Source organism: Apium graveolens, chromosome 3 (genome assembly GCF_009905375.1).
Source record: "Apium graveolens cultivar Ventura chromosome 3, ASM990537v1, whole genome shotgun sequence".
Lineage (NCBI taxonomy): Eukaryota > Viridiplantae > Streptophyta > Magnoliopsida > Apiales > Apiaceae > Apium > Apium graveolens.
The window spans coordinates 269,920,048-269,932,193 of NC_133649.1; the positions used below are offsets into that span (position 1 = coordinate 269,920,048).

The following is a 12,146-nucleotide window of genomic DNA, read 5'->3' on the forward strand; positions in this document are numbered from 1 at the left end:
TTTTAGGACGTAAACACGCACTAATAATGCACGCAAGTATGCGCATTCACAAGTAATATAGAATTCTTTCTAGTTCGTTCCCACATAGACTCTATTGGTTAATTTTAAGACTTATGCACTTATGCAACAATGATATGGTTATTATTCAATGCTAAGACGAATAACAATTTGGGTTGTTTGTAACTAAGATATTAACTAACATGCAATTAACTATGAGATTAAAAAGGTTGATTTAATATATGAGACAAACATGGGATTCTAACTTCATTAAATACTTCATTCAAAGTCATTGTTCTTAATCTTAGCATGCAATTGTGATGACAACTAATCAGATAACACGGAACTAGTAATCGCCAACTTTCGTTGCACGAATATCATACTACCAGACATCCACAAAAGAGATAGAAGCTGAATATATACCAAGTATGTTGAGATCCTACATGTCTATAGAATTTGACAACATAAAAATTTAATGTGCAAGTTATCTATCAGTGATTACATAGGGAAAGTAAGATGGTTAAAATTACCTACGAATCATGCATAACAAATACATGAACCTATGCTAGCATGACAAGTTCTAAACCTCTAAATTCAATTTCGCTTTATTAGAGATTAACACCTATCTTATATGTTCGCGATGCACATAAGATGAATAAGCACAACCAATACTAGGATCCATACAATCACCGCACACTAAGATATCGAAACAAATTAACTATTGGAAGCCATAAATAAATCCGTTAGAACTCCATGATAACGATTAGTTCATAAAAGAACTCATCATCACCGTGGGTTCTGATGAAAGCATGGTATAATAAACTAGGTCTTTATAAACTGAATAATAAACAAAGTATGTTAACAAGAGTAATAGGTTCAACAAACAAGAAAACTAGCATCCAAGATTACAACTTAAAACAAAGAATCCCAAGAATAAACTAGATCCTCTTCGCCTTCGTTGAATTGTGCTCTACGGTCTTCTCGTCGTCTTCTCCTTAAGCTCTGTTGTGAAAAACGTCTTTAAGTTTTCTTTATAAAGCAGCCCAATCCATCCAGGAGTCCAGAAAATCCATCTTCTACTTGCATTAGGATTCTCAAAATTCGGCATGGTGTGGCCGCGCTATCCCAGTGCGGGCGCGCTGTATCTCTGACAAACCGGCGCGGGCGCGCGCTATCATAGCGCGGACGCGCTGACCTTCTGGAAAAAATGAATTGCTTTGTTTTATTTGCTGGTTTATGACGGCGATCAACACACAAACATCTGGGACACCTTCCTAACACCAATTTAACATCAAACAATGCTAAACCTCATCCTTCCTTCAACTATGCCTGAAATGTAAAAACACTACAAAACACATCAAAAACACAGATAACTTGAGTATAAAACACCAATTCGAAACTTTACGAAGCGTTATAAGTGGATATAAATGCCACTTAACAGATTCATGATGGAATACGAGTCGAGTGAATAAGATAAATGTACGTAAAAGGCTGAAATAGTAGCCACTTTGTCAAGGATATTCCTAAATGACAAAAGAAATGTGTCTTCAATATGCATATATTGTGTAATCATTCTGCAAATTGGGAGATCACATTATTTTGTGTGCAATGGTATATATCATATCTATGATGAGGACATAATACCATTAAACAACTATTCTCAAAGAGAATTATCGATGAATGGACTATGTTAAGTCAAATGATAATGTTGGATCCACTAACCAGATGGTTAAACTGAGCGAGTCTGTTTAAGCCAAGAGAATCTAGTTAGACCGAGAGATGGTTATAAAATCATCAAGAGGGATGGCCTAGCCTATTGTTTAACGGCATAATGGTGGACACCCAACCTTGCTGACTGGAGATCCCAAAAACTTGGTTCAATGGGACAACTAAATCATGATGACCAAATCACTGTGGGGGTAACCCTTGGCCTATTCCTTTGATGAGGAAACAGTGAGACCCGTAATGTACGAGGATAAGTTTTATGCTTTTAATAATCTTTGATGAATACAAGGATTTCAAGTTTGAATAGAAAATATTCGGTTGAGTAAACGCAGGTTACTCTATAAGATAAGGATCACCTATGTGAGAAAGAAGTGGGGCAACTTCAAAGGAGAATTGTGAGGCACAATTCTTTAAAAACTCTTGCAGAGCCAGGACGATGTTCCAGGGCCAAAATGGACATAATCATGAGAACTGAATGAGTCAGGAAAGATATAGTGATAAGTATATCATTGTTTACACAAACGGTCGAACAGTTCAAGGACATCGTGTCATACTGTCTACCAGTAAATTAGATATACTTATTCGAGCGAAGGTTCAAGGAGCATTCTATAACTATCGTATGATATGTCTGACCGCCGGAACTATCACCAAGTCAAGCTTCGCGTCTGTCTGTCTATGTGGTGCGTGCCACTGGACCATCAATCTCATTTGAGGGGTATTGTTGGACAAACTTAGTATTTTAGACTAAATTGTGAATTATTTTGAGACTCTATATGAGTGATACACATTATGTGTTAGTGGTTTGTATTTATTGGAACATATTCTCCTCTTCGAGGGGATTACAACGCATATTTACACACTCAAAATGAGTAAAAGGTGAATGAGAACTGATATTCCAAAGTATGACATTTTAATGTGAAAAGTGGGTTTTGTACCAAATCGAGAGTAGCACAAACCGATTCCTTGGTTTTTCTTATAAATATCACGTACCACATCGAAAAGAAAACTTTCAAGCCTATCTTTATATATAGAGTCTCAGGGCACCATTTTTATTAAGTCGAGAAAATAAGAGTCGTCTCTTTAATTCTCGATCTCTTCAGTCTTAAATTTTCCAAATATTCCGGTGATAGTTCTCGGGCTCAGTTCAAGTTCGCTAAAATATTTTCAATTTATCGATTATACTAGTATCTCATTTTATCATGGGAAACAGGTCGCTAAACACGGACGGTGCGGGGCGAAACTGCTTTAAGGAGACAGTTTTCTGGACTTGAGATTAAATCCAATCTCTGTTTGTTTTCTCAAACCCTTCTCCTAATTTGATTGTTAATTTTTATATACTTATGTAATTTAATAATTAGAAATGTTCTTGTGAATTAGTTATATATTCACTATATATAATAATGTTTATATAGTACAAGATTGACAATAATCTTAACAATAAATTTCTCGTTGAGTATGATTTCAAAATGATCAATATATAATAATAAGCACCCACATGACTCAATAAGTACATCTTGATATTTATATACAAATATAACAATAAATTTTTCGTGGAGTATGATTTCAAAATTCATATATGATGCTTATAACTTTTAACGCATAAAGGTTTTCAAGTGTTATCATATTAAAAAAATTAAGATGAATTCAAATATGTAGCCTTAAGAATGAGACAAACATATGGATATAATTGGGGGGTTTGTATCTTGTGAACCAAATTTGGGAACATGAAGCCTTAAGAATGAGACAAACATATGGATATAATTGGGGGGTTTGTATCTTGTGAACCAAATTTGGGAACATGAACTTTGTTGTTATTTAATTTTAGTAGAAAATTTATAGTGTACTAAATGATTGCATATCCCATGAAATTCAACCGTACCTGATATATTATTTTAATAATAATTATAGATATCTATTCTATTTTCTATATTTGTTGATCATTGAGTCATTAGCTAAAATATTTGTGTCATGTTCACGTCAGCTTTATACGTATTTATGACTATACATGCATACATACTTATATTTATATTATATTTAATATATATGGGCTAATTTTTTTATTTTTTATTTAATATTATAAGATTATATAATGTTACCTATAAAAATATTATATTCTTATTAACCAAATTTATTATTATTTTGACATACAATTGCATATTTATAAAAAATAGTAAAAAATCCAATATAACTATATATTTGATTATATATAACAAATTTTATTAATTATTTTTTTGTCATATTTGTGTTAAATATTTTGAGTTTTAATACTTATTATATTGCAATTATATTCAACATATTTTCATTAAATTTATATTTTATTTATACTTTTATTAGATTAAATATTTAATAAATTTATTTTATCATTTAAAATATGTATATGAGAATTTGAAAAATATGAATAAAATACCATTTTGGAATATAACTAATTGTTATAAATATATATTCTTACATATTCAATAAAATCTTAAATAATCAAGATTTTGATAACCATTTTAGCTAATGTGATTGGAGATGCTCCAAGATGGTGGGATTGTAAATAAAGTCTACTATAATGGTGGGATTCGGATTTCTAGGTTTTCCATATTTTTGATCTATTTGCTAATTAGGTTAATTCAAACTCCTCTTAAATCTTATTATCTAGTTCACGTGATTTAAATTGTTAGAGTTTTGAAAATTCATAGTCTCTATGGATCGACTTGTATTTGCTACAATTAACCGATGTGCACTTGCATTTATTTTACACATCAATAACTTTAAAATATTTATATAAATATATAATAATTATAGATTTATAATAAAAAATAATCAAAGAATTAGGAAGCTGTGGTTGTAATTTGGTAGGATAAGTTTTGGTCGTAATTTAGCGGGGATAAGTAGAATATATCTAGTAGTTTAGCTATTTAGTAGTTTAACATGTGTATAACACTATTTATTTTTATTTTAATAATAAAATATGGGTATAACTGTAATATCTCGTGATTTTTAGGATAATATTAATAAAAAAATAATAGAAAATATAATTAAAACTAGATAAATATTAGGATATTAAAATTGAAATAGACTAGTGGACCTAAAATTTGGATCGGATTTTAATGCAGATAACTTGTAGGTTAAAAATAGAGTTTTGTATCGTTATAAATACGTCATATTCGCCTCCCTCGTTTTTATTATAAAAATTCGTAGAAAATTAATCATAATTCGGGATTCCTTATTTTAGACTTTTCGGAAAGATCTTATCGTTCTATACAATTTTCGCGTTTCGTATTTTTCAAGAAAACGTCGTTTAGAAGGTAAAAAATGGCAATTTCAAATCTGGTCAATTTTTTAGGTAAGTTTTCGATCGATTTTATTACTTTTTTCGAAATTATGTGTTACGCGTTTATATTTGATTGTCAAAATTTGGGTTACGTGATGATATTTTTTGAAAGTGTTATGGGTTATTGTATATATATATATATATATTTTGTATATATGTGGTTTCTAGACAATAATTTTGGATATTTGATTTATGTCATAGTTTGTAAGAATAACGAATAAGAACTTAGGATCGTAATCACCGGATTGCAGTGACACTTTTCTGAAGATTTATGACTGTTATCACTAGTTGTAATGGTCATGTCATGAATTATTAGTTTTGAATTATTGTTGTTTATATGTATTGTGTGTATCAAATAAGAATAAGCATATAAATCGAAGATGTTTTTTCTTATATCATACCCCATGTAGATTATCGTATTTTGTTATATGTGTTCTTGTTACTTGACCTACTAGTTGGATCGATTGATTTCTTACTCGTCTGTATAACTCATTACTTACGAATTTCAGGTTTCGTCTAAAATTCAAGTCAAATAACATTAGAGTTCGAGGATTTAGGATTGAAGTTGATTGACTTTTACACTTTCATTAGTTACGCTTTGTATTGTAACATCTGTAATAGATTTTTGGTTAGAAAATTGTGTTTTATTTAAGTTTTGGTCTAAATTTAATAATCTGAAAAATCGGGCTGTTACGATAACCGTTCAATCAAATTATACTTCATTCACATTATTATAGTTTATCATAAATTTCCTATTTATATTTCCCATTTTTGCGTAAAAAAATTATAAATTCATCAAATTTATAAACTCGCTTTCCGCTTTCTTTTCTCAAAACACACGAAGGAAACAGAAGGAAAGAAAATCAATGGCTTGTTGCCTATCTTCACAACCACCACCACCATTATTTGTTCAATCTTGTGGATTTCTTAGAGCGCGTGGAGAAAAACCCACCTCTATTTCTTGGTCTTCTTCCCTCCCACACCTCAATTTATCTATTAATTTAGCTTCTCATCCTTCAAATCCCACTCGCAATCAGGTAACCCCTTTTCAAAGTTCTCTTATTTATGTACTAAAGTTTATATCTTTTTGTGTTTTATCAGTCCATTTTGCTGCTTCTGTTATATTTCATTAGTTAAGCATAGTCTAAGTTTTATTTGATAATAGCTGTACAAATTTGGATCCTTTGAAGAGGGTTCTGTTTGTTATCTTGGTTCAGTAAGCAAGTGTTAGGTTTGTTATCGTAATCCTTTCATTGTTTTGTTACCTTAACTTTCACATTATTATTTAAAACAGTTACAGGTTAGGATATATTGAACCTCTGACCTTGCTAAAATTGCTTAAGCCATTTCAGCTAACAACAAATTATTTACCAAAGAAAGAAGACCAAATTGCACTTTATATACCTATAATGCACATTAGTGGCTAAAATTTGAAAGTGGCCGAATGAGTGACTATAAATATTATTTTTAATCACTTAAATGGCTCCGTGCTTCTGTCGTTTAAAAATAGACGGAATGTTAATTGTGTACAAACGTCAATTTTTATTTTTAACTGCTCTTTTGACCCTGATGTGTATATACACATTAATTATGTGAGATTATAAGTACTGTTTGTCCGAATCGTGGGAAGAGGATTTTTATGCATCTAACTTACCTTGATCCTTTTGTTAATCATTTAATTGCCTCCCCCTAAATATTCTTTCTTCCCATCATGTACATACCTATAATATACTGGAATCATCAGAAACTGCAATTCGGTTAATTTAGAAGTCATATTCATATCAACATGTTGCCAAAAGCTAATGTCGAGTTGCATATACTTTGAAAGTGTTAATGTCAAGTCGCCTTCAACTTTGAAGTATGAAGCTCATAAGAAAATACCTCCAAAATATCATGGCTCCTCTTCATGTTTACTGCAATAGGTCCTTCAAAATTTCATTTAACAATAACATCAACTTTCCACTTCTCAATGTTTAGAGTCCACTAGGGCCTGCCTGATGCCAGCTTCTCCAACTTTGATCCTCTCCACCACCTCGATGCCATATTTCTTAGCCTCTTCAAACTCAGTCTATTTCTGCTGGTTATTATATGACTAAGAACCCTGTTTTTGATGGGCAAACTCAGTCCATTTCTGCTGGTTCGAAGTTTAATTTTGGACTATTTGCACAGAACAGATGTGTTTTTAGTTGGGGTGTTGAGACTAGTAGTAGAGTGATCAGTTTTGTATCCTAACAAGAGGTTTCAGAGGATTACAGCTGGTGGGTATCATGTTTGTGAGAATTTCGAGGGAGTTGATTCTCGAGCATATTGTTGGGGAACGAGTTTGGGTGCAGAAGAGGAAATATCTTTACACAATCTTAGCTGAACATAGTGTTGACTGTTGACTTTGCTCCAAGTGATCTGATGCTTGCTGTTGTGTGTGTGTGGGGGGGGGGGGTTTCATGCTTGCTGATTTGACTGCTATATTATATGTTCGTTATAAGTTGAGGAACTGTCGATGCTCCTCCAAAGGACAAAAGTCTAAGAAAATTATTGCTCTGGTTCTTCTCCAAAAAATCGTGAGAAAGTGCAGCCACATGTTTACATATGAAGATCTTGAAATTTCCACTCATGGCTTTAAAGAAAAATCACTAGTGGGAAAGGGGAGTTATCCCTGCGTCTTCAAGTGAATTTTGAAGTACGGAACAGTAGTTGCTGTTAAACGAGCCATCATATATGCTGATATAAAGAAAAATTCAAAGGAGTTCCACACTGAGCTAGATCTCTTATCAAGACTACTATATTGATTATATTGCCCAATTTTTGATAGTACAGCCACCAGTTTGCTTGTTTCCTTAGTTAAACCACACAATTTGCATATCGGTGATAGTTCAGCCACACACAATGCATTTAACTAGAAACTCTTCCCATGTATGATCACATACACGAACCAAACTTCGAAATCCCAATATATTTTTTCTATACACTTAAGAAACCTGTACCTGTGTAACTATAGCAACTACTATATCTATTATGGGTTCATAGAGACTGTCCCGAAGAACACTTTGCTCCTTATAGCAGTAATATATGATATATGTATAGATGAAATTTTGCTATTAATTTATTAATTAATAATCAATAAATTAATAACCAATTTCCGGTCCTGACATAATAGAGATAGTATATATTTAACCTCGATTAATTTATAATCTCTGTAAATAAATAAATTATATTGTTCCTGATATTATAAATTTATAGAGGTTTTACTGTTTTAATTTTGAATTTTGTTCTTTCTGTGAATAATTTAAGTGAGTGATTGTCCAAATATAGAAAAAAGGATACAAGTATAACATGTTTGTTTCATGTTTATAGAGTTTTGTTGTTCAAGCTGCATGGACTCGAAGATCTCGAAGTGAAGCTGCGAAGAAACCGAGCAGAAAATCATGGAAACAAAAGACAGACATGTACATGAGACCATTTCTTTTAAATGTTTTCTTTTCAAAGCGATTTGTCCATGCAAAAGTGATGCATCGAGGAACCAGCAAAGTAATATCCGTAGCTACGACTAATTCTAAAGACCTGAGGAACTCATTACCATCACTTACAGATACCAATGCCTGCAGAGTTATTGGGAAGTTGATTGCTGAGAGGTCCAAGGAAGCTGATGTTTTTGCAATGTCTTACGAAACAAAGACAAACGAAAGAATTGAAGGGAGGCTAGGAATTGTTCTAGATACAATTAAGGAGAATGGTATTATATTCGTATGAAAATTTAAACTTTTGGCGGAGTATTCTAAATTATGGTAGTTCATCATCTAATTACTTAAATTTTTTAATATCCCCGATTTTTTGAAATCCTTAACCCTTCCCCCTCTTACTAAGACTACAAAATGATTATCACTTCTTATAGTTATAATTACTTGATTATTACTTCTTATTATAATTGTGGATCTGCCAGTTTTTTGAACGGTGTCCAAATGGCAATGCTTAATATAATTCGAACCAAGCTTGAGTATTTAAAATTTTCATAAAGAAGTCTCGACTTCAATATAAATGAACCTTTAAAGTATTTAATTTAGTAACTTCGTTGGTTGAACTAAAATTTTACTGCCAACAAAGTATGCAGTGGTGGTTGAGCTCGTGTCCCCTTTGTGGGAGGTCATGAGTTCGACTCGTGACGGTGTATGAGCTGCATATATAAAATATTCACCAGTATATCCATATATCCCGAATGTATCTTCAAAATGTAGTTTTCACAGTTAAAAGAAAAATACGGAACCTTAATTAAATAATAATCAAAAATATAATAATATTATTAAAATAGTATTTTTCTTCGATCTTAATATAATGGACATAATATATTTTTAATACCAATAAAATAACAAACTCGTTAAAGTAACATTTTTTTCTCGGTTCTAATTCTATTATTTAAAGAGGTTTAATTATAATTAAATAATTAAATGAATAACAGATAAAAAGAAAAGAGAAGAAATGAAACGAGGGAACAGTGTGGGGGAAAGATTGAGTTAACCAAAATATATGAGGACTGAGCAAATAGAAATTCAAATGAAGGTAAATTTAAGTCATTTTCTTATTGTAATTCAAATAAAAATCGAGGTGAAGTTAGTAGTTTGAATGTGTAGTGTTAGGGCTGAGCAAAAAACCGATTTGAAACCGAATCCGAACCGAAACCGGAAAAAATCGAAGAAAACCGATCCGAATATAACCGATCCGAAACCGAAACCGAAAAATTAAAAACCGATCCAATTTAAATGGTTGGGTTCCGGTTATACCTTCCAACCGAACCGATAAAAACCGAAACGAACCGATTATTAAAATAATAATTAAATAAATAATATTAAATATCTATATCTATATATATAATATTAATAAATATAAAATGTATATCGTGTTTAAAAAATAAAAAAGCCATTCGAATATTTCAAGTTATGTGTTGTAAATTTCAATATACAATACATATAACTGGGCCAAGAGGCCCAAGACCATACCTCCTAAATGTAAAAACCGCGGACAATCGGACATACTGAAATTAAGAAAAGGAATTAGGTTTAGTCATTCAGATTCAAACTCTCTCACAACTTAAACTCTCTCATACATTCAGATTCAGTCATTCACTGCGATAAACACAAACATTAGCTATAATTATGTCTGAGAATGATATTCCTCAACAAAAAGTAGCTCCTCTAGGAGTTCAACAAACAACTGCTGAAATCGAAGTGGTACGATTCTCAAATACACTTGCATAAATATATCTATGATTTTATGAATATATGGAACTGTGATTCTATATTAATTATGTGTATATCTATGTAATTTTCGAGAATGCATCTACTTGTTTGATATGTCTTAAAATTTATATATGTGAATTCCTAACTATTGTGATTTGTGAGCAACTGAATATTCTCTGTAATATGTATACAGTATTATATATTTTATGTATTATTGATTGTTCGACACCTCTAAATTACATAAATATATTTTATTTATATATACAAGTGAACTTGGATAATGAAGAAACGAATGCTCCTGATAAAAAGAGTTCAAAGGCCTGGCTTTATTTTGAAGAACTTAAACGTTGTCCAGTAGGTTTTGAAAAGGCTAAATGCAAATTCTGTAATGTGGTAATTGGATGCAACACTAACCGAAATGGTACATCTGCTATGATGAACCATTTAAAAATAATCTGTGCTAAATCATCGTTGCGTAACAATCTGGACAAGTTGCAGAAAACATTAAAATTTGAGAAGTTGTCCAGGGATGAAAATTCTCAAACACTCAAAGCTCATACATTTGATCAAGAGAAATTGAGGAAGAAGCTTGCACTGATGTGTATCAAGGATAATCAGCCTTTCAGAATTGTGGAGCATGAAGGATTTAGAGAATTAATGAACGAAGCAGAGCCAAAATTCAAAATTTCCAGCAGATGGACAGTAGCGAGGGACTGCCTGAAGATATATGACAAGGAGTTGTTAAAGTTAAAAAGAAGTCTTGTTTCTGAACGGGTATCTTTTACTACGGATACAGTGGACATCAGTTCAGAATCTGAATTACATGTTCCTAACAGCTCACTGGATAGATAAAGATTGGAAAATTTGCAAAAGAATTTTAGACTTTCGTCAAATTGGAAGCCATAAAGGGGCTGCAATTGGTAAAATATTGGTTGAATTATTCGGAAGATGGGGGTATAGATCGTATATTCACTATTACATTGAATAATGCAAGTTCAAATGACATTGCAGTCTCATATTTGAAGAAGTTTCTAAGAGGACCGGAGGCTATTTTGGAGAACAAGTTTCTTCATATGAGATGTTGTGCCCACATTCTGAATTTAGTGATGCAGGATGATTTAAAAGAACAACACGAGTCAATTTCCATAATTCGTAATGCTGTTAGATATGTTAGATCTTCACCGGCAAGGCTTGAAAAATTCAGAAAATGTGTCAAAAGAGAAAAGATAAAGTGTGACTTAATGGTGTGTCTTGATGTCGACACTAGATAGAATTCAACCTATATTATGTTGGAAGTTGCGGTTCATTATAAAGGAGCCTTTATTAGAATGATCACCGAAGATTCTAGCTACGAATCGTTTTTTAAGGGTGCTGATTTTGGAGTTTCAAGTGATAACGCAAGGAAAAAGAAAAAGAAATTTGTTGAAGGTGCTCCTTTCTTTGTTGATTTTGATAATGTCATTCGTTTTATTCAGTTTTTAAAAATCTTTTATGATGTTACTTTAAAATTATCTGTTAGATATATTTGAGATGTCATGTCTAATCTGATTTGTATTTAGTTTTTAAAACTTAACAACAGGACATATCAGGACTTACTGAAGTCAAAACTTAATATCAGAACTTAAGGCATCAGAAGATATATATCAGTACTTAAGTGCGTGAAGACTTTCAGATAAGGAATGCGGCTGATTTACAGGAGAAGATCTGGGCTAAAATAATAGAAGATATGCATAGAAAGAGTTAGAAGACTAGAAGACTTGTAGAAGATATCTGATTGATATATTTTAGGAGACAGAATTATATTCCATATCAATTAGAATATATCTTGTAACTGTGTACTATATAAACACAGTTTAGGGTTTATACTATATGTGTTATCA

General features: G+C 31.7%; 1 protein-coding gene across 1 annotated transcript; it reads left to right on the forward strand.

The window, feature by feature from the left end:
* Positions 1-5,849: 5,849 nt before the first annotated feature.
* Positions 5,850-8,855, forward strand: LOC141713313 (uncharacterized). The gene is made up of 2 exons (XM_074516669.1): positions 5,850-6,075; positions 8,390-8,855. The coding sequence occupies exons 1-2, from the start codon at positions 5,905-5,907 to the stop codon at positions 8,783-8,785; spliced, it is 567 nt and encodes a 188-aa protein (XP_074372770.1). The 5' UTR covers positions 5,850-5,904; the 3' UTR covers positions 8,786-8,855.
* The last annotated feature ends 3,291 nt before the right edge of the window (positions 8,856-12,146 follow it).